The following is a 24,514-nucleotide window of genomic DNA, read 5'->3' on the forward strand; positions in this document are numbered from 1 at the left end:
CATACACTGCATTTATAGCTAGACAGGCAAAGAAAGCATCACAAGACATATGGGTCACGAAAGAGAGGGGCAAGTGGTGTGCTTTACTGGTCACACCCCACTTTTAAAGATTTGTGCACTTGGCCGTTGATAAATACCTATAATTGTCAAAAGGACAGACATGTCTGTGTGTTTACTTATCTGCTTTTATTTATTCATTTACGTATTCACTCATCCTTACCTACATACATACACATTCTACTGATGGAACAAGTAAGAGGAAATGCTTTAAACAAAGGGTATTGACAGGAATATGAATGCGTTTCACATGTAAGTAAAATGAGGTATAAAATATAATGTATTTTTAAGTAGTACAACATTTCCAAAAGTTAGCATATAAGATGGTAAAAATGGCAAGGGGTACATACCTGCAGGGTGACACAGTAATACTGCGGTTAGTGTTGCTGCCTCACAGCCCTTGGTTCTCCACCTCAAATCTTGGCTGGGATGTCTTTTGTGTAGAGTCTGCATATCGTCCCTGGGGCCATGATTTTGCTAGGTGCTCCAGTCCCACCACCCACCAGAAAGATATACTGTAAGTGAAATGGAGATCTTCTAAAACTTAGGTGTGTGTGCGTGTGGATGTGTATGTGTTTATGTGCATGCATGCATATATGTGTGTGTGTGTGTGTGTGTGTGTGTGTGTGTGTGTGTGTCCTGTAACAAGCTGGCATACTAGCCTCCTATCCAGGATTAGTTTCCTTGTACCCACTGCATGCCAATATAGGTTCTTGAACAAGATTAAGCAGGTAACAGAAAAATGAACAGGTGAATATCTGTCTAAATACACTGCACTGAAAAAAGCATTTGCACAACACTGATTGGATATTACTAGATATGTTTGTTACCTCCCTTTCTTCATGTGGTGTCTGACCATCAAGTCGACAATATTCAAAACCACGCCACATGCAGTAATCCTCCAAGATGTCTAGTAACCGGGTCATCTGACTAAAGATTAGAACTCTAGAACCTAAATAAAAAAGTTGCCATAGAAACAGAAAACCTTTAAGAAAGCAGACACATTTAAATATATTTGCACCATAAACAGTTCAAATGCTGTGAAGAGCATCAGGATTAAACTTTTTTTACATAATTTTACAGGACCCTGAAAGACAGTTTCTGTAGTAACACTGCACCTTCAATAAAACATACTTTCTGTCAGGCAAAAGACTATGAAACTGCTTCCAGTAATTAAATATTACTATTAACCGCTGTCTTATTTAAACCCCACCAAAAATCTAATTAATACTGCAAACAGGAATGCAGCCACACAATTTCAATTAACACTCACAAGCTCACATTGTCCAGTACTCATATACCACTTGAAATACACACACATAAATTTATATATGAGTATATTTCTTTATATCACCAATGAACTTTCATAGACAGAAAATAAGTTGAAAAAGTTCATCAGCAATCACAACTATCTACAAAAAAAAACAAAAAACTTTGAACTAAAGTGATTATGTTACATTCAAAATCATTTAAACCAGCCTGGAAACTAAATATACTAACTCCACGGTTGCACAACCATGAAGAAGGAGGACAACTCCTGCTTGTACTGTAATATAATTAAACCACTGTAACCACCAACAAAAATCAATAAATGCATGCTGCAACCAAACCCATGGTGACCATATATATTTACCTGTAATCACTCTCTCCAAATGTTTACACTTCAAAAATATATGCATTATTATATGTATTATTTTCAACTGTTGCCCCTCAAAACTATAAAAAATATTTTAGAGGAACAGTTCTATTTCCAAGCATGGAGTTTACAAATTTATTCTGCATGCATTAGATTAGACAGTTCTAGACAAATGCTGGTCTCAGTATCCTACACTTCTTAAGGAACAGTCAAAAAGAAACATACAGTATACCAGACTACACACAGAAATTTATCTATAGTGTCTAATACATGTATCAAAGCAAATACCACGTAGACTCGCACGGTGATACTCATAAACTTTAATGTCTACAGCCACATAAAATGGCTAAAAAACTAAAACAAAATGTAAAACATAAAACTAGTGGATTAGCACTTTCGGAATAAATCCATCTTCAAATCACCATTAACATTAATCTCCCACTACATAAAGACAGTCAGAGACCAATCAGAGCTACTGTTTAAGTCTCCTCCCCTTCAAATCTGGTTTTAATGGAAGCATTCTGTTCAGTCCAGGAGCTTTATCAGCCGGAAGGTTCGCTATCCACTGAACCTCATATGTTTCAGTTAAATTACATAGATCTCTACCTCATAGAAAATAAAAAAATATGTCCAGAGTTCTCTTTAATGTGCTGAAAAAGCGCATTATATCTACTTTTCAATCTTATATCACTTAGGTGTTGTAGAATGCACTCTTTCAAGTGCCGTTTAGTCTTTCCCACATAGAAGCATATACAGGTGTCACATCTCGCAAGATACACAACATTCATCGTACAGCAGTTAACATACAACTTTGGCTGGTACACCTTGCCGGATTTAGGATGTATGTACAAATGACTGCTCCAAACAAATTTATTTACAAGCTTTGCAGTGTCTACATGAAAAAGTTCCAGTTCTATTACTGCTAATTCATGACATGCTGGATAAACATTCCTGAATAGAAGACGCTTAAGATTCATATTATTCTTAAAAGCGAACAATGGAGCATCACTGACCACTTTCTTGATATCATTAGTTGTCAACATTTTCAAATTACTCCTGATGACCTTAGAAATCTCCTGTATATCACTGCTGTATTTGAGTATTAATCTCAATCTTGTAGCTTGTTGTTTATTTTCATTACTTAACGGTGTTATTAATTTACGATCTCTCTGAAACCAAGTTCTCCCTTTGGCTTGTTTCATTGATCGACTATTTGTAATAATATATGTGATACCTTGTCTATCATAGCCACACTTCTCAAATCTGGAAATTAGATGATCAGTTTCCTTAATAAAACACTGGTCATCTGCACACAATCTGAAAACCCTGAGTGCCTGTTCTTTTACTATATTCGGGAAAATATGCCTAGGGTGCATACTGTCATATCTCAAAAGTTCATTCTTCCCACACTCTTTCCTAAAAATCACATTAGCCAACTGATTGACTGAAAACAAAAGTTTATCCTTCCAAGTATTTTCTTCATTAAAGATGAACTGGTCTCCCCATTGAGCAAGAACAAGATTTGCATAGAAATTCACACAAGGCATTCTCACTTGGAAGGATAAAATTTTGTTTTAGTGCAGATTTGTGGATGACATTTTCCTTCATTGGACTAGTACTACTGAGGAGTTGGAATACTTTGTACAGTATCTAGAAAATAGTACATCTTTTTTGAAATTTACAGTTAAGAGTTCTGATACTATGATAGATTTTTTTTGGATGTCAGACTTTTTTTTAAATGTGAACAATCAGCTAGCTACTGTGATTTATAGGAAAGAGTGTGGGAAGAATGAGCTTTTGAGATATGACAGTATGCACCCTAGTTATATTTTCCTGAGTATAGTGAAAGGACAGGTGCTCAGGTTTTCCAGATTGTGTACGGATGACCAATGTTCTATTAAGGAAACTGATCATCTGATTTCCAGATTTGAGAAGCCTTGGTATGATAGACAAGGTGTCACACATATTGTTACAAATAGTCGATCAAGGAGACAAACCAAAGGGACCCCTTCATTTCAGAGAGATCGTAAATTAATACCACTGTTAAATAATGAAGATAAACAACAGAATACAAGATTGAGATTAACACTCAAATACAGCAGCAATATACAGGATATTTCTAAGATCATCAGGAGTAAATGTAAAATTTTGACAACTGATAATAATAATATCAAGAAAGTGGTTAGTGATGCTCCATTGTTTGCTTTTAAGAATAATATGAAACGTAAGCGTCTTCTATGCAGGTATGTTTATCCAATGAGTCATGACTTGGTATCTAATCGAATTGGAACTTTTTCATGTAGATGCTGGAAAGCTTGTAAATAAATTTGTTTGGAGCAGGCATTTGTACATCCTAAATCTGGCAAGATGTACCAGCCAACGTTATATGCTGACTGTTGTACAATGAATGTTAAGCATCTTGCCAGAGGCGGTGTATCTGAGCACATGTTCCAGTACATCTCTGTTTAGCAAAAGCCATTTTGCATTTTCAGTGAGAGTGAAGTGTTTATAGTCATTGGCTGATTGGGATTACCTGGACAATGGATTGGAGTAAGCACCTCATTGGTTCTTTCGAGCTTTTTGGTTTCAACTTTCTGTTACTTAAGAAGTTACCTTGTGAGTGTTTCTGCCATTTCACACAGAGCTAATCGGAGGAAGGACACTGAGCAAAACTCTGATCTGTGATATATAAGTATCCCATTTTCTGCTTATTTTTACTAGTTATTTATAGCACTTTTATTGTCTGCTGCATACTTTTATAGCTATAAACTAATCTGCATGGTTGTATTAAAAATGTCTGCCTCACAGGGACTGATAAATACGGTTTTTAGTGTCACACTGTTTGTAAATCTTTTCTAGCTAGTTTCACTCTGTCTGAGGTATTAACTGGAAATTTTCTCCATTTGTTAAACATCTGTTTGTGTTTGTTTGTTCTGATTTCCTGCCAAGCAGTGTATCATATACCTGATTGCTTGTACAGAATGTGTCTGAGCACATGTTCCAGGCCATCTCAGTTTAGCAAAAGCCATTTTGCATTTTCAGTGAGAGTGAAGTGTTTATGGTCATTAGCTGATTGGGGCTACCTGTACTACGGCTTGAAGTAAGCACCTCACTGGTTCTTTCAAGCTTTTTTTTAAAGTTGTTTCAGGTTTCAACTTTCTGTTGCTTAAGAAGTTACCTTGTGAGTGTTTCTGCCATTTCATACAGTGCTAATCGTAGGAAGGGCACTGAGCAAAACTCTGATCTGTGATATATAAGTATCCTGTTTTTCTTATTTTTCTAGTTATTTGTAGCACTTTTATTGTCTGCTGCATAATTTTTACTGTATTTTTAGCTATAAACTAATCTGCATGGCTGTATTAAAATTTTCTGCCTCACAGGGCCTGAAGGTTTTTACTGTCACACTGTTTGTAAATCTTTTCTAGCTAGTTTCACTGTGTGTGAGGCATTAACTGGAAATTTTCTTAATTTGTTAAACATCTGTCTGTGTTTGTTTGTTCTGACTTCCTGCCAAGGAATGTATCCTATAACTGACTTAGTTTCCTCCCCTCCCTCCCTATTGGTATCCTGTTCTTATACTTGGTGGCTTTGCAGCTGCCTGCCCCTACTGTAAATCTGACCTGGGGCACTCCTCCCAGTCTAGTGTCATTAGCTCATTCTACCTAATACAGAGAGAACATTTGAGAAGGCCAACCCACTTAGTTTCTTAACCTTGAATTATCTTCTGCTCCTCTTTTCTCCCTTTCCACTTTACAAAAAAAAAAAAAAACTCTAAGCTTGCTTCCTGCCTTTCCTGAAACTAGTCTAGTCCAGATAATGATCTGCTGTATCCAGGACTGTTTGTAAGCTTCTGAGCTCCCTAAAGCTTTCTGTGTTGGAGGGAAGTCTTCTAGCTTATCAGTGGGAGTGGTAAGCACTAAGTAGCCTATCTACCACAAGAGTTGTGGTTTCTGACCCAGAAATTGTAGTTTATTGGCCGTTTGGGCAGTTTTTCCATCTCTTTCAACTTTCTGGTTTAAAAGCCTGCATTTCCGCTTGTTTCACACCTTTCCCTATACCTAGTCTAGTCCAGATAAAGATCTGCTGTATCTAGGACTGTTCGTAAGCTTCTGACGGGTGTCAAAATCTGCTCTTTAATTTTTTTCCCTTAGATCTACTAGTTCTCTCCTCTTCGGCACTTTCACTAGCTTATTAGTCTAGCACTTTACCAGACTTCTTGCAGCAATTATTGTAGCACACAAAAGTGCTGCCAGCACTAAATGTTCTACAAGGAAACAGCACCAGGACTTATTATTAATGCCCACCCCTCCAGGCATGTCTAAAGTTCAGTTCCCTGTGCATTCTCCTATTAACCTGGTGAACTTGGGCATCCTGAGGCAATGTAGCAACTATCTCATGTACACTGAGAACCCTCTCCTCTTACCTCCCAACACTCAGACTTGCGAGATATGCACTTATATATCCGAATGTGAAGCCACGCACTCTCCAGCCAAGACTGGAATAGCTGGTCAAGAGGAGAAGATCAACACTTGCACCACACCACATGGAACACACAGCTCTCCAGAACACACACCAGCACTGCCTTCACACAAAAAACACAAACCACACACCAACCTTTGCGGATGCTCTCAATAAAAATCTACCCAAACAGCAGAGACCTCCAAGGCAGAAATGTGCTCAGCCACCAAAGCACACTAGACACATAACTCTCCTAAACAGTGTGCCACTCAACCAATGTCCCTAAGGCAAAACAGCATGCCCAACACACTAGTCATAGGTGGCTCGATAGTGAGGCACACTGACGTCCCACTCACTAGGTTGAATAAGGAGAAAGTAACATTCAGCTGCCTGTCAGGTGCCAGGATCTGCCACATAACGCACACACTCAGGTCCCTCAACAACAGGTACAAATATGACTCTGTCATTGTACATGTGGGTGTAAATGACCTAAGACATACCTCCCTGGACTACATGAAAAGAGACATGGAGGAGCTCTCGGATTATGTAGCCCAGGCAGGTATGACCCTAGCCCTGAGCAGCATCCTACCATCACCCAGAATGATACCACAGTACAAGCAGAAAATGATTGATTTCAACAATTGGCTATGTTTCTGGTGTCATTCTAAGGGGATCCAGTATCTGCCTGGAATGACATGATTGATAGACCTCGATGCTTTGCCAGAGATGGCCTACATCTGTCACCCCTGGGCTTCTCCATACGGGTCAAGGCTCTAGTAGCCCAACATAACTCATCTGAGATATTTCAGGTGCAGCTAACATTGAGTAAGACAGCAATTCAGGTTGTAGCCTGCTATAGGTCCCCAACCATGTCCCAAGACTCACACTCCACGTTCCTAAGCACCCTGGAGAATATTAGGATTCATCCTAACACTCTCACAATAAGCGACTTCAACTACCCCTCCAGTAACTGAGAAAACTACTCATGTACATAAAAACACTTGCCCAACGTTTCCTGGAATTAATTAATTCCAATGCCCTGGACCAGCTCGTTCTTATCCCCACTAGAGGTAGCAACATCCTTGACCTGGTCATTACTAACATGTGTGACCATTGCTCTACACCAGTAGTCAACTCCTCCCTGGTTAGATACGACCACAAACTAATCACCTTGGAAATCCGCACCCCTCCCATCCCCATCCCCACAAAGGTAACTACAATGAAAAACTTCTCCAAGGCTAACTTTGGACTCCTAAAAACAGAGGTGGCTAACTTCACGGCACCCATGCAAATGGAGATCAGCTGCATGAATGCCGAATCATACACCAATGCACTGTAAGAACACGTACACAAATGTATGGATCTCGCCATACCCAACAGAACCAAGACACTCTCCTGCAAAAAAAGGAAGCCAATCTGCTGATCCCCTGCCATAAACAAACTCTACAACAGAAGGAGGAAACTGATGCGGAATAAGGTGAAGTCCCAAGACTGGAAAAACTCCCTTTCAGCCTCAAAAAAGTTCAGATCCCTCATCAAATCCTCTAAAGCTAGCTATGAAAACAGAACTACAGAAGCCAGTAAAGAAAACCATAAGGCCTTCTATAGTTATGTAAAAAATCTCCACGGCAGTACCCAGATTTGCTCTGAGCTACTGCACAATGATACCTCCTACACCGAGCCAACAGATATTGCCAATATACTGGCTGACAGATTCAGTGCCAACTTTACCCCTCTCTCCCCACCAAGGGACCAGTCACAATACCAGTAGATTGCCAGGCACACAGTATTACTGCTGGACAGGTTAAAACAGCACTGTCCAAGTCCAAGAATACAGTTTCTATGGGGCATGACAATATCCCTGGTTGTGTTCTACATGAACTACAGAGTGAACTGGCACCTCACCTGTGTGCCCTGTTCAATCACAGTTTCACCCCAGGGTTTGTCCCTACCGAATGGGGCACTGCTACAGTCATCCCTCTCCACAAAGGAGGAGCGACTACAGACCCTAGGAACTACAGCCCCATTAGCCTGACGAGTCTGATATGCAAAGCTATGGAATGCATAATCATGGACCTAATAAACAAGGATATAGAGAATCTATAAAACTCTGGATCCCACACAGTTTGGTTTTGTGAAGGGTAGATCATGCCTGCTCAACGTGGCAACTGCTTTGAGTCAGTTACCAGAGCTGTGGATGAAGGCAAGGTGGTTCATACAGCCTACCTTGATCTGGCCAAGGCCTTTGATGTCATTCCCCACTCAGAAATCATATAAAAACTCACTAAGCTAGGCATCAACCCCTATATCACTAGATGGGTTGAAAACTGGTTCACAGGTAGAACCCACAGTGTGAAAGCAGCTGACTCCAAGTCAGACTGCCGACCAGTCACGAGTGGAGTCCCACAGGGTTCAGTCCTGGGTCCTCTCCTGTTTGGTATCTACTTCTCTGAAGTCCAGGCCTACACAAAGGGCCTCTGTCTGACAAAGTTCGCAGGTGATTGCAAGTTGGGAGCTATTATTAATGCCCCAAGTGATGTTGACATCCTACAGAAAGGCCTCACTGAGACCAACCACTGGTGTCACTTAAGCTCAATGCCAAAAAAATGTGTTGTCATCCCCTTTGGGAAAAACCCGGTTCCCATGAATTACCACATCGATGGTAGTCCAATGAACACAGAAGGCGTTATAAGAGATCTGGGAACACAGGTTGACAGCAAACTCTCTTTTGACCACCACATTGCCACCTTGGTCAGAAAGTCCTTCTATGTGGCACATCTCATTACTAAGGGTTTTGCATCCAGGAAGAAAGAGGTCATTGTCTCCCTCTACTCTTCCCTCATTAGGCCAATCATTGAGTACAATGCCCCATTTGGCACGTACCTCACTAAACACCTGCAACAACTGGAGAGGCCGCAAAAGTACCTCACAAAGAGGATCCTAGACCTTAAACATTTGTCCTATATAATACAGACTAAGAAAACTCCAAGTATTCTCTGTCTCATATCGCCTACTTAGAGGCGATCTCTGCTTGACTTACAAAATCATGTCTGACTCAGCTCTGTTAGAAATGCTACATCTAAAGAAATCCTAATCCCTCCGCACCACAAGTTCCAGAGACCTCAATCTCATTATCACAACCAACAGAACATGCTGGAGGGACAGATTCATAACCCAGAGACTGCCCATGCTATGGAATAGACTTCCCATACATGTCAAGCAGAACACCTCACTGGCCCTCTTCAAAAGAAATCTTGATGAGTGGATGGGAAATAGAAAATTCACCCCCAGGATCACTCCAGTGGCTATAGTCAACAAAGGCACTGGGAACTACGGTCGGGTGGCATGATGCCATGGTAATCCTATGGACTATACTTGTAACGGCCCCAAATCCATTAGCCTATTACACACCTATGAATCTATGAGATGTGACACCTGCACATGCTTCTATGTGGGAAAGACTAATCAGCGCTTGAAAGAGTGCATTCTACAACAGCTAAGTGATATAAGATTGAAAAGTAGATATAATGCACTTTTTTAGCGCATTAAAAAGAACTCTGCACATATTTTTTATTATTTTCTGTGCTGCAGAACTGTAAACTGAATAAAAGTAGTGGAGATCTGAATAATTTAACTGAACACATGAGGTTCAGTGGACAGCGAACCTTCAGGCTGATAAAGCTCCTGGACTGAACAGATTTCTTCCACTGAAACCAATTTTGAAGGGACGGATGCTCAAACTGTAGCTCTGATTGGTCAATAAGTGTCTTTAAATAGTAGCAGATTAATGTTAATGGTGATCTGAAGAAGGATTTATTCCAAAAGCGCTAACCCACTAGTTTTATGTTTGTTTTGTTTTAGTTTTTTAGCCATTTTATGTGTCTACTGACATTAAAGTTTATGCATATCACTGAGCAAGTCTACATGGTATTTGCTTTGATACATTTGATACTGTTTTACTATGACAGACTTTTTATCCTTGCTGGTTAGTGTGTTTGTTATAGTGTCTGACACAGTAACTCTGGTACAGTTTAATGCAAACTTGGATTCCGTTCTAGCAATCTTTTATGCAAGTAATGATGTCTGAAAAAAATAAAGTTATGTACTCACCATAACTTTCCATCTGAGTTGTCCATTTTCACTTTTCCTCAACTGATGGGTTGAGATCTGAGACTGGTATCTGATTCGGACGCTTCTACTAGATTTTCAGACCCAAAACTCTCAAGCTCCTCCCTTTACCCATAATGCCCCACCAATCTAACATGCATCAGATTGAGTTTGCTGCCCCTGTAAATAAAGGGACAACCTGTTAAGGAATTCTATAAAGGAAAAAAGGAAAAAGGTCGCTGAAGCTCAAACAAGGAAAAGAAGCTCCTGTAAAAACTCTTGGATCTTTCCAGAAGCAAAGGATGGGGGCAGGTCAGCGGGAAGTTGAGGAAGAATGAAAATGAATAACATAGATGGAATGTTATGGTGAGTATATCATAACTTTTTATCTGATGTTGTCCTTTTCATTCATTCATTCCTCAACTGAGGGAACAGAGTCCCCAGCTACTGAAACCTTGAGTGACTCTCATGGAAGAATATTCCAGAGTATTGCAGAGCCAAAGGCTGCTCTGTTCCTGGAAATCAAATCTAATTTGTAATGAGCAATAAAGGTGTGAGAATTAGTCCAAGTTGCAGCTGCACAAATGTCATCTAAGGAAGCCCTTGACCACAAACCTGAAGAGACCGCCAAAGACCATGTGGAGTGAGATCTAGGACGCTTAGGCAGGGATAAAACTTTTTTTTACCACACACAAAGGAGATACATTCAGTTAACCATTTGGCCAACTGAACTTCTGAAACTGGTTTGCCCTTTCTGTTAGGAGAGAAGGAAACAAACAACTGTTCAGTTTTCCTGAAGTTTCTGAATCTATGGTGATAGCAGTAAAGTTGATTATGTGCTCCCAGCAGATGAAGCACAAACTCTTATTTGAAAAAAATTAGAATGAAAACTAGCAGATTAATGGCCTGGTTTAAGTTGGACACAGAAGCTATCTTAGGCAAAAAAGATGGGTTGGTCCACAAATATACCCTGTCTTTGTGGGAATGTCAGGCAAAAAGGTTTAGAAGACAGAGCCTGGACTTCAGATACTCTCCTAGCTGACGTGACAGTGAGCAGAAAAATGGTTTTCCAATACAATAATTTTAGATCTGCTCTGGCTGATGGTTCAAAGGCAGTCTAGGTCAAGGCCTGAAGCATAACACTTAAATCCCAAGGAGGAGTAGGATCCCTTAACAGGGGTCTAAGTAAAAAGGTTCCTTTCAGAAAGGCTTTACATAGTCTAGAAGAAGCTAAGGTACAGTTATTTTTGTCCAGGTGTACATTAGAAATGGCAGCCAACTGAACTTTAACAGCTGAAAACTAGCACCTTCATTAAAGGTGAATCCAAAAATTCAAGGACAGATGACACAGATAATGGAAAAGGATCCAGATCCTTGCTAAGGACCCAGAAAACAAATCTCTTCCATTTGCTTTTGTAAATCTTTCTAGTAGAAGCTTTTTGAAAAGATAACAAGATATGATGGACTGGGGAGGACAGCTTGAGCTGTCTTGCAATCATAGGAAATGTAGAAACCATGCAATCAGACTGAGGTCTGTTAAGTCTGGATGAGTCATCCCTGTCGGGTGAGACAGGAGGTCTGAAGTTGGATCCGGTATCTAGGGCGGATGTATAAGGTGAGGACAGAGAAAGGGGAAACAGATCTGATGAGGCCAAAAGGGGGCAATTAGGATAGCTGTGCTCTTAAACCGGAAAGCTTTCTGTAGAAATTTGGGGATTACAGGTAATGGTGGGAAAGCATAAAGGAGACCAGAGGACCAATCATGGACTAGAGCATCTCTCAGTGACTCCCCCATTGGAGGGATCAGAGCAAGGAACCTGCTGCACTTGTTGATGACAGGAGACACGAATAGGTCACAGAATGGCTGGCTCTATTGACGGAAAATTCTCTCTGCCACTTTGACATTGAAAGACCACTTGTGGAGCATCAGAATGGACCTGCTTAGCTTGTCCATAATCACGCTGGATTTCCATGGAATGTGTGTTGAGACTAGAAAGTAAAGAAAGACATTCCCCATTGCCACAGTCCAACTGCTTCTCAACAAAGTGGATAAGACGTGTTTCCTCCCTATACGTTGATGTACCAGACCACTGACATACTGTCCATCTGAATGACAACTGGCCAGGATGGAACAGTGTCTTGAAAGGCCTGCAATGCTAAGATAAATGCTGTCATTTCTAGGACATTGAGATGTGTCTTTGCCTCTTGGGGGGGGGGGGCACATATGTTGGACTGTCCTTCCCAAGAAATGCCCCCTGCCACCCAAGTTGTGAGATGTCTGTGGTCACCATAGCTGCGGACAACAGGAGAACCTTCTGAGAGTTTGTCTGAATGAATCCACCAAAGAAGATACCTTTTGCATACTGGAAAAGCTCACCCAAACTCTGCCACAACTTGCTGTGATGGAAAGGTTAGTTTGCTTTTGTTTTCTTGTATTTTGTATTACTTTATTGCCTTCTTCTGTTTTCTATACCGTGATTTGTTTTCTTTACACTGTGTTTTAGTTGTATTCTGATTTTAATTGCATATTAAAACATGCAAAGAGACCACAGCTATGTCTCTTGTGAGTCACACAGAAATTTTATACATTTTTCCCAGCCTCCCACCGTGCTGCTGTTGTGTTCTTAAACACAACTGTCTTTCTAGTTGCCTATCCCTTATGTTAATTTGACCACATATTTCCTTCCCTCTCCCCTTTCACTGGCTGTTCTGAGTAAGCACAAAATTATCATTTTCTGAAATCACTCCCCTTCAACTATTTAAATTTATTGGCCATCCCACTGTATTCCATAGAACCAGAATTTAAAAGTGCCCACCCCCTTTCAATCTATCTTGCTCTTTTAAAATTAGTGGCTCTCCACTTCTAACATATCTAACTGCTTAGTACACATTGCAATGCTTAGGATATTAAAATGAAGTTATGTACTCACCATAATGTTCCATGTGAGTAGTTGGACTTCATTTGTCATCAACCTGTGTGAATGGGATCCGGATCAGGTCCAAGATGGCAGCTTTACCAGCATCTGATCCAAGCTCCAAGCTCCTCCCCTTACCTATAATACCCCTCCATCTCCTTCCTCCCTCAGATCGAGTTTGCTACACCATACACATAAACCTGATCCGAAATACCTTACTAACACTGAAGAACAGGAGAGCAGCTTAGGCACTCTCGCTTGGCTACCAAAGAAGAACATAATGAGAAGGTCAGGGGGAAGGAGGGAGGGATGGTTGATGACAAATGAAGTCCAACTACTCATATGGAACATTATGGTGAGTACATAACTTCTTTATCTGAAGTAGTTGTCTTCATTTGATCATCGACCTGTGGGACAGAGTTCCCAGCTACCAAACTCTTGGGTGGCCCTCATGGAAGGATCTTTCGAAGCACCACAGAGCCAAAGGATGCTCTCCCCCTAGATATCATGTCCAATTTATAATGAGAAATGAAGTTGTGAGATGAGGACCAAGTAGCCGCCGAACAAATATCATCCAAAGACACCCTAGATCAAAAAGCCACTGACGTAGCCATGGACCTGGTAGAATGGGCATTTATCCTGCCTGGAAGTGACACGCCTCTGTCTTTATAAACCTGAAGGATGCAAAGGGAAATCCATCTGGCAATGGTTACCTTAGAAATCGGTTTGGCCAGAAAGGGTGTAGAAAAAGACACAAACAACTACTCAGACCTGCAAAAGATCTTAGTCCTATGTAAGTAGAAACGTAGCTGCCTATGTACACCTAATAAATGCAATTTATATTCACCCCTGTTCTGAAAATTTGGAAAGGTATGTTCTGAAAATTTGGAAAGGTAAATTGATCGTCTGACTGATATCCGTTTCAGAGGCAACTTTAGGAAGAAAGGAAGGATTGGTACGAAGTAAAACCTTGTCCTTATGGAAAATCTTATATGGAAGTTTGACAGATAACGCCTGGAGTTCTGACACTCTCCTAGCCAAGGTGATGGCCACTAGGAAGGCTGTCTTCCACGACAAAAATTTTAGATCCACAGAAGCAGCCGGTTCAAAAGGGGGAGCAACCAAAGCTTGTAAAACTAAGGTAAGATCCCAAGGAGGAGAAGGATCTTTAACCGGGGGCCTCAAGAGAAAGGTACCTTTAATAAAGGTTTTACAAAGTCTGGAGGAAGCTAACGAAGCCATGTTCTCACCTATATGAAACCTGGAAATGGCAGCCAATTAAAATTTACTGCAGATGGGCTAGCACCCTGCTGGAAAATGTGCACCGAAAACTCAAGGAATGCTGGGACAGGAGCTGTGAAAGGATCCAGATCCCTTTGAGAAGCCCAGCTGGAAAAACGCTTCCTTTTGCTATGGTATAGTTTTCTGGTGGACGATTTATGAGCTGCCACCAGAATAGTCTTGACTGGAGAAGACAGACCGGGAGTCCTAGCAATTAATGGAACTGAAGCAGCAATGCTGTAAGCTTCAGACTGACCAGGTCTAGATGAGGGACTCTCGAAGGGTGTGAGATGACATCCGGTATGGGATCCAAGATTCATAGAGGAACTATCAGATGAGACCAAAGGCAGGGAAACCAGACTTGGCAAGGCCAGAATGGGGCAATGAGGATAACTTTGCTCACCAACCTGTGAGCCTTCTGGAGGAATTTTTGTATGACAGGTAGTGGAGGGTAAGCATAAAGAAGACCGGGAGGCCATGAATGGACGAGAGTGTCCCTGGGGGATTCACCTTGTGGGGGGATCAGAGCGAAGAATTCGCTGCACTTCACATTGGAAGGAGATGCGAAGAGATCGCAGCACTGTTGACCCCACTCAAGGAAGATCTGCTCCGCTACAGAAGGATTCAGAGATGATCAGTTTGTCCGCCAATATGTTGGATCGACCCGGAATGTGCATTGCTACCAGAAAACGGCTGGTGGAGATCGTCCATTCCCACACTCTCATGGCCTCACAACAAAGTGGGTAAACTCTGGTTCCTCCCTGCTTGTTGATGTACCAGACCACTGACATGTTATCTGTCTGAATTGCAATGGTCCCTAGAGGAAGAAAGGCATGAAGAGTCTGCAACTCTAACAAGACCCCCCTCATCTCTAGAACACTGACATGCAATTTGGTCTCGTTCAGGGACCACGTGCCTTGGACTGTCCTGCCACTGCAATGCCCCCCTCACCCTAGCAGGGAGGTATCCGTGGTCACCGTGGCTTGGGGAGGGATTGCAATAAATGTTCGTCCCTTGACTAGTTCCGAGGAGTGTATCCACCAGAGGAGGGACATCCTGCAAGCGTTGCTTATATGAAGAGGATGCATCAATGGCATATCTAATAATGACCACTGGACCGCTAGTGTCCACTGAAGTACCCGCATATGCAGTCGAGCACAAGGAAGAGAGTAATGGTGGTTGCCATGGAACCTAGGGCTTTGTAACACCGCCTCGGCTGAAGGAAGATGAGACTGAAAGATCACTGACACATGGAGTCACAAGTTCTGAACTCTCTCCGGAGTTAGAAAAACCTTGGTTTGCAACGTATCTATCCTTGCTCCAATGTAGTCTAGAGACCTGAACTGGGTTTAGAGAAGACTTGGATATACTGATTGTAATTCCCAGAAATTCTGACAGTTACAGGAAATGGTCTCTGGCCTGACAAAGTAGATGCCTGGTGGAAGCAGCAAGGAGCCAATAATCCAGGTACAGATAAACATGTATTTCCTGAAGCCTCATGTGAGCCGCTACTACTGCCATGACCTTGGTGAACACCCTGAGGGATGTGGTGAGACCGAAGGGTAGAGCTCGAAATTGATAATGATTGGCCCCTAGCCAAAAAGTGCAGCAACCTCCTGGAGCGTCTGTGCATCTTTATATGGTAGTACGCATCCTGGAGATCTACTGAGCACATCCAGTCATTCTCCTGTAGGTAAGGCAGGATGGACTGTAAAGTGACCACCTGGACCTTCTCTTTGGCAGCTGACAGGTTTAGGGTGAAAAGATCCAGAATAGGCCTTAGGTCCCCAACTTTTTTGGCACCAAAAAGAACCTGGAATAGATGCCCGATCTGGACTGATGTCGAGGGACGGGCTGGACGACTCATTTCCTTAGCAGCTTTTCTATTTCGAACGCTGCTGCCTCCCTTTGCATGGGTGGTATGTCCGGGAGGTGTTTTGGGGAATGGGAGGAACCATAAAATGAATAGTATAACCTCTGCATATGATTTGAAGCACCCAACTGTCTGTTGACATGGACTCCCATGCCTTCAGGTGCAATGAAAGACAACCCCCGACTGCCTCCAGAACAGAGCAGTTGGGCAACCCCTCACGGCTGCGCAGGCCTGTTCGAGAATGGTTCTCGAGACCCGAAATCTCTCGGACCCCCCCCCCGCCTCTGGGCCAGCTTCTGTCTGGTCCCCCTCTGTCTCTAGGGGAAGATGAGTCCTGAGTGTCCCAGGAATACTGAGACTTCCGGAACCATATCTTCTTTTGCCACTGCTAATTTCTGGAAAAGGATCTTTGAGGGTTAGAGAAGCGGATCCCGATGCAAACAGTGTCTTCCCGTCCTTTTCACTCTGGAACAAAGTCTCGAGAACTGTCTTCCCAAACAAGGAAAACCATCATAACGGGCATTCGCAAAAGACGCCTTAAAGAGTTCCGTGAACTGACATAGCCTGAGCCAGGCATGTCGCTACATAGAAACGCCGGACCCGGCCGCCCTAGCCGCTCCTTCGGTGGCATGCGAATTGAGATGCATAGACATATTAGAAACTGCTTTGAGAGTGGTAATTTGCGCGGAGAATATGCGTTTCTTCTCCGGTGACATGGACTCCGGGGGCGACTCAAGTTAGCTCCTTGACCAGGTTGCACTGCAGTCCAGTAACGTGGGCCAAATAATTCAGTTTCCTTATGGAAAAGGTAGCTGAAGCATACGTCTGTTTTCCTAGACCATACTGGACTCTCAGTAGGGGGGAATGGACCGTAAAACTTTCTTGAGCTACCACCACATTGTCTATTGGGGACCCCTTGTTCCAACTAGGTCTGTCTGCAGGAAGACTCAGAATCTTGTCGGGATGCTTTGGGATTGGCTTCACTGTGTCCGGTCCCTTCCAAGCCCGGGTGGTAATAAGGTCCACCAAGGGATCCGTGAGGGGGGTTCACACCCAGGAGGTAAACGGGCCCCGTGCTGAAGTCCTCCAGACACACCAACTCATCAGAGGAAGGTTTGGGGGCGGACCAACCCCCCCCCCCCACTGCTGCAGGAGTTCCATGATGTCTCCAAAGGGTCATCGTCGGTGGGTGATCTGTGCAAACCTTCCCCTTCCTTCAAATTGGTGTCCTCAGTGAGGGACTCTGGGGAGTAGTCCAGGTGCCTCCTTTTGCATGTTTGTTTGTGAGGCACCTCTTTGGTAGGGCTCTCCAGAGAGGACTCGCAAACCATCTGTGGTTTCACGAGGGGAACATTCTGGAGCACATCGAGCATGGGCTGTCCTTGTATGGGCAAAATGGCTGAAGTTGCACCCAGAGCCGAGGCAGTCAGGGCGGAATCCGAGGAGATGGTCAGGGGCCTTGATCCACTGGAGAGAGCCCTTTCCACGACGCTGAAAGCCAAGGGAAAGTGAGCCTCCTGGAAGACTAGTAAGGAAGCTGCTCAGCCTGGATCTGATGAGGGGATCGGAGTTGAGCCCAAAGGAGCCGAAATACAGATGGGAGGACTGTGACCCGACAACATCGGCACCAGAGGAGAAAATCCCAACCCCTCAGATTCAACACCAAGGCTCCTGCTCCAACAGCTGCTCAAATCCGAACTAGACTGGTCCGACGAGCTCAAGGCAACGGCTGGTGTCGAAGTACCCGGTACCATCGGGGCCGACCCCCCAGACTACAGCACCTCTCGGATCCAGAAACTCCGAAACCAGGGGTCGGATTAGAGAAGGCGTTATCGGGGTGAAAATGGGAAGCGAGCTACCCCCTCCAGAGGGAGAGGGGGCTGGCAAGACCCCCATCTGAATCTGGGTGCGAATAAACTCTCATCATTTTGTCCATGTCTGCCTCAGATAAGCTTCTGGTGTAACGCAATGAGACCACTGACGTCAACCAGGAGAGTCAGTATGCAGAGGCCCTAGAGGAAGGTCTAGGCTCTCTCCCGCTCCGGCGAGAATCTGGGCGAACGGAGCTGGGAAGTACTAGGCCTGGGCATAATCTGTTGCTTTTGAGGAGGACCCACTGGATCTGACCAGTCTGGAGATCTCTTCCTTCCTTTGCTCCCTTTCCACAGACTGCTTGGCAGGAGGTTGAGTCCCAGCCTGGGAGGAGGGGAAGGAACAGTGGCAGAAGAAGATGCAGTCACAGCTGTGACCATAGTAGAAGCAGAGATAGCTGCCTCCTTAGCAGGAAGAAGTTCCTTTTAAAACTAATTTAGCCCTACGGTCTTTCAGGGCCCTGGGGTTAAATCCCGCACAAATAGTGCAGGCAGTAGCAAGATGGGAGGCCCGCAAAAAAACCACGCACAGAGTGCGGCCATCAGCTGGGGACAACTTGTGGTCACACTCTGTGCACTTACTAAAAAATGGGCTTCTGCTGATCTGCCATGAAGAAGCACAAGGCCCTAACTTTCCAACCACACACACCTACACCCAAACTAACTAGCAAGGAGGGAAAGGGTGAGGAAGGCACTACACTGACTCAATAACTAACTTTTTTTTTTTTTAACATGATGCCACAGCAAAAGGGGAGGTAAAGGCGAGGGATTAGAAAAACCTACCTAACACTACACAAAGATGCAAAACTCCAAAAAAACTATTACTGAAAACTCTTACCACACCCGGAGCTCTGAGACCACGATGCTCGGTAAGCCGCGGCAAATAAGAACTGAAGGAGATGGATGGGTATTATGGGTAAGGGGAGGAGCTTGGAGCTCGAATCAGATGCTGATAAAGCTGCAGTCTCAGTTCCGATCTAGATCCGATTTCCACAGGTTGATGATCAAATGAAGTCAACTACTTCACATCCCATTTTTTTTCATCTTACCTTTAAACATCTGTTAGAGTTAGAAGTTTAGATGGAATGAAAATCAATAATGTATGTTATAAGGCTCTGGAACACTATGATTGCAATTCATCAGGGGTAGTTTACATTATAGGTTGTGGTTGTGACAAACAGAAATGGTACATTGGACAAACAAGTAGGAAAGTCAAACTTAGAATTCTGGAGCATTTGGGGGACATTAGACACAAAAGATTAGATAGTCCGGTGGCCAAACATTTCTGGGAGCAGCACAAAGGGGTTCCTGAAGGGCTTATTTTCTGTGTTTTGGGGAAACCCAAGAGTTTTGGTGAGGATGCAGATTTTCACAACAAATTATTGGAAATGGAGTCTAGATTTATTTTAAATTACAATACTCTCTTTCCAAATGGGATGAATCTGGAAATGTAATTAATGCATAATATATTTGTATAAAATTATATTTATGTTTAAATATATTAAGTGGAGTGTATTAAATGTAGTCATTTTATACATTTTGTAACAAGTTTTGTCATGGAATATAAACATTTGTTAAAATACATACATTTAATGCACATGTTTTATAATTAATAAGAAGTATGAAATCAAAAAGGTGAAGTTAGAAACTTCACAAGAAAAACATTGCTGGTAAAAGTAAGGTTTGTTCAGGGTTATTGATAAGTAATGTTTAATGGTTTCATTGAATCAATTATTTATGCAAATGTTATAGATGTGTTATAAAAGGGGTGTTGTTTGAATTACAAGTGTATTCCGTGAGAAGGCGAAGGCCGAGGTACCAGAATTAAAAATATTTGCACAGTTGGGCTGTTGGTGTTGTGTTCTAGTATTTCAGTACTTTAAACATCTATTGCAAGACCACCACCTATTGCAGAGTCAACATCCTGCTTCTCAGGAGTCATCTTGGGATTAGTGATTCTGTTTCCTCCTGGTGACAGAAGGAGCACAGGGACATTACTTCCTAGAGACTGCTGATCACCAGAAAGCCTAATAACTACTTCATAGGTGAAAGCTTGGAATTTGTGCTTATATTCTACTCCAGGTGAGAGGAGGAGCAGAGTGCAATGATTCCTTTTTCTGGATGGGCAATGAATGTCTGTAGTTGACGTTCCTGATTGGCCTGGTTGCTATTCAAGGCATCTACCAGGAAAAAGCTACAACAAGCCTACTGACCTTTGCATCATATGGGACAAGACTGTGGATCACAAAACAGGCTGTGACTTGCTTCTCATCTTGGGATCAGTACTAATGTTTTGCTTCTGGTGAGAGACTAAGCAAAGAAGCATTGTATCCCAACAGGGGGAAGCTGTGGTGAGACCAGCACTAGTAGTAGCCAGGCAGTAGCCATTCATGAGACTGCTCTCTTTTCATCATTTTTGACAACCTATTTTTTTTGTTTTCAGTAAGTACAGCTTGCTTTGTTTATAACTTCAGAAGATCTGGCTAAATACTTCATCCTTAAATTTTCAGGGTCTATGTATTAGTTTCCCCTCAAGTGTTTGGCAGTGCCTTGTACAGACATAGACACCTTGAGTGACATTTTTCCTGTAAAAGCACAACGGAAATTGTACCAATACCTAGTTGCAAATAGGACAGCTAGTTTGCAGTGACAAGCACTGTCCTCAAAGCTGCAAACCAGATACTCCTGACACTACTTTATATTCTCACTCTAATTGTCCAATCAATAAAAAGGGTCTGTTACCATGGATATGAACTTCCCCACAATCTCTGTTACCAGCTTGGTGGATATGGGCATCCTGAGGCAATGCAGAAATAGGCTCATGCTTACTGACAACCAGTTAATTCTCAAACAAACTGATATGGTATGTGAGAGATGTATTTACACAATGTCACTGGAGCCAAAGTTCTCACATAAAAGTACTCCTAATGACAAGAAGGTTGTCAGTAGTACACACACACTGCACCCATCACACACAATTCAAAGCAGACATATAGACCCATATATGCTGAGGCGCTTAAATGTAACCTTCCTAAACCCCAAAGTCCTCTTAGACGAAGTACACATAACAAATACCCTCAGCAACCCCAAACGCACTCTTTCAAAATAACACCCACATCAACACATAGAGCCACATCTCATGGAGCCTCTACTTCTAAGCCCATAAGGCAAGCCATCACACAATCCAATATTCTGGTCACTGGAGACTCCATCATGAGACACACAGATGTCCCTCTCACCAGGCTGAGTAAAGAGAAGTCATGGTCAGTTGCTTGCCAGGATCTGCCAAATTACACGTCTCAGGTCACTGGACCACAGGTACCAGTAAGACTCAGTCATAGTCCATCTGGGAGTAAATGACCTGAGATGTACCTCCCTAGACTATACAAAGACAGACATCATGGAGCTCCCGAAATATGTGTCTCAGGCTGGTATAAGCCTAGCAGTGAGCAACATTTTACCTTTTCCAAGAAAGATGCCGTAATACAAACAAAAGATGACTGACTTTAATAATTGTTTTAGTTTCTGGTGTCATTCTAAAGGGGAGCAATATCTGCCAGCAAGGAAGGAGATGGTCAACAGACCACTGTGCTTTGCCAGGGATGGTCTGCACCTCTCCCGTCTAGGCCTTTGAATATTAGCTAAAACACTGTCTTCCCCCATAGTGCCTTTTATAGGAAATCCCAAACTGAAAGTACTTGTGACACAGCAAGTAAATCAAAGCCAAAAAATACAAAGGTATTACTGCTCAGTGTTAGGAGTCTAAACAAAAAACTCCACTCCCTAGAAGCTCTCTTCATCCTAGAGAATGCAGACATCTGCACGGTAACTGGGACATGGTTTTAAGCTACAGACAGCTCACCAACAGTGCAAGGCTATACTGCCTTCCACATGTTTAGATCAGCTACTACACAGACAGCAATTAAAGGTGGAGGTGTCTCGATTTACATCAGAAATAAATACAACTCAAGGCTGGTCAAACAGGGCAATGCACTTGAGCTGCTCCATGTTCAAACCACCACAGGCAATATCCAATACCACTTCCTTGCAAGCTATAGGTCCCTATGACCCAGGAAACCCATACCATGTATTTAAACTTACTGGAAACGCTCACCATCCAACCCAATACCATACTCACGGATGACTTTAATTAACCCACTCTTAACTGGGAATCCTACACAACACCAAATGTACAAGTACAGAGATTCCTGGATTTTGTAAACACAAATTCCCTACACCAGACTGTCAATACACCAACCAGGGGACGTAACCAAACTGGATCCGGTCCTCACTAACACGGAAAAGTGCTACACACCCCCTACTGTAATGTCTTCCCTAGTAAGGTCATATCACAAAATGGTCTGTTTTGAAGTAAAAACAAAACCTGGACCACCAGCTAAATCTGGAATATTCAGGAACTACTCTAAGACTAATTTTGTGCTATTAAATGATATCCTGGCAAAATTTAAAGCCCACATAAACACTGAGAAAACTGCTGCCTATGCAGAACTGTTGCAGAAACCCTGTACAAGCATGTTAATGTCTCCACAGAGGCAGCTCTACCCACCAGGAAAAAGTGCAGAACTAACTCAAAAAATAAGCCACCCTGGTGGAATCACAAAATCAATAGGCTGTATACCAGAAAGGAAAAATCACTGCAAAAATTAGGAGGTGTAGTAACCAGCAGGATAAAAGCATTCTCATCAAACTAAACAAACAACTCAGAGGACAAATAAAGTCTACCAAAGCCAAATTTGAGATACATTTGGCATCCCAGACCATGGACAACCACAAGGCATTCTTTAGCTATGTCCGCAACCTCAAAGGCAATACACAATTGTATGCAGAGTTCATTGTAAATAGAGCCACCTATACTGAGCCAGAAGACATAGCAAACCTACTGGCCGATAATTTCAGCTCCAACTTTACCCCTCTCCCTCTCAACCTTCCCAAAGGAAATATCATCAAATATAACTCTTCCTGCTATCACTAGGGAACAGGTCCTTAATGCTCTCTCTAAGGCCAAGAACACTGCATCAATAAGCCTAGACAGTATCACAGGATGCCTTCCAAACAGAATGAAACATGACCTATCATGCCCTCTGCAATTGCTATTTAACTGCAACCTCTGAACAGGCTTTATGCCTTATGAATGGAGAACCGCAACAGTCAACCCTCTGCACAAAGGTGGGCCATCTACAGACATTGAAAACTAAAGGCCCATAAGTCTCACTAGTCTTATATCTAAAGATATGCAAAGAATCATTGTGGAAATGATTAACAGTGACGCAGTAAACCTCTAGACACTGCACCTCACCCAGTTTGCTTTTGATAACCCTCTGCACAAAGGTGGGCCATCTACAGACATTGAAAACTAAAGGCCCATAAGTCTCACTAGTCTTATATCTAAAGATATGCAAAGAATCATTGTGGAAATGATTAACAGTGACGCAGTAAACCTCTAGACACTGCACCTCACCCAGTTTGCTTTTGATAAGGGCAGGTGATGCCTACTCAAATTGTTGGAGTTCTTTGAGAAGGTCACCAAAGCAATGGATCGGGCAAAATGGTTCAAACTGCCTACCTTGACCTGGCCAAGGCATTTGACACAATACCCCACCCAGGCATTGTTGACAAACTTAAGAGGTTTGGAGGAAACCCATATACCACCTGGTGGATAGCCAAATGACTCACAGACAGGACCCAGGAAGTTAGAACTGGGGACACCACCTCTACAAAGTGAACTGTCATAAGTTGGACCAGTCCTTGGACCTGTCCTTTTTGGCATCTACTTCTCTGAAGTCAAGGTCAATGTCAATGGTCTCTGGCTGACTAAATTTGCAGATGATTGCAAACTAGGACATGTCATTTAATCCCACATTCGCACAAATGTTTTCCAGGAAGGCTGACACAGACAAAAATCTGGTGTTAGAGCCATGGATTAAAACTAAATGCCACAAAATGCATAATAGTATAATTCGGGAAGTCATCCAGCTCTAGTAACTATCATATTGACAACACACCCCTTAGAGCTGACCCAGTAGTCAGAAATTATGGGACACACACAGACAGTAATCTAGCCTTTGAACATCACATACAGTAGTGAGGAAATCATTCTATGTTCTGTAACTTATACAAAAAAGTATGGCATCTAAGTCCAAGGAAGTCATTGTTCCACTGTATTCAGCATTCAAAAGACCTATCATTGAGTAGAGTACCCCCTTTGTCATGTACCTAACCAGGAATATCCAACAATTGGAATGTCCACAGAGGTTCCTCACTAAAAGAATACAGGGTGTAAGCAAAATGTCCTAGG

General features: G+C 42.7%; 1 protein-coding gene across 1 annotated transcript in view; it reads right to left on the minus strand.

The window, feature by feature from the left end:
• LOC122789775 (probable global transcription activator SNF2L1) overlaps positions 1-24,514 on the minus strand; it is a 2,109,210-nt gene that overhangs the window by 905,902 nt on the left and 1,178,794 nt on the right. Inside the window, exon 13 of the mRNA XM_044057215.1 lies at positions 888-1,009. Coding sequence (XP_043913150.1) covers positions 888-1,009 — 122 coding nt within the window. The remainder of the gene's footprint in view (positions 1-887; positions 1,010-24,514) is intronic.

This window comes from Protopterus annectens, chromosome 15.part0 (genome assembly GCF_019279795.1).
Source record: "Protopterus annectens isolate FY-2018-M chromosome 15.part0, PAN1.0, whole genome shotgun sequence".
NCBI classification, from domain to species: domain Eukaryota; kingdom Metazoa; phylum Chordata; order Ceratodontiformes; family Protopteridae; genus Protopterus; species Protopterus annectens.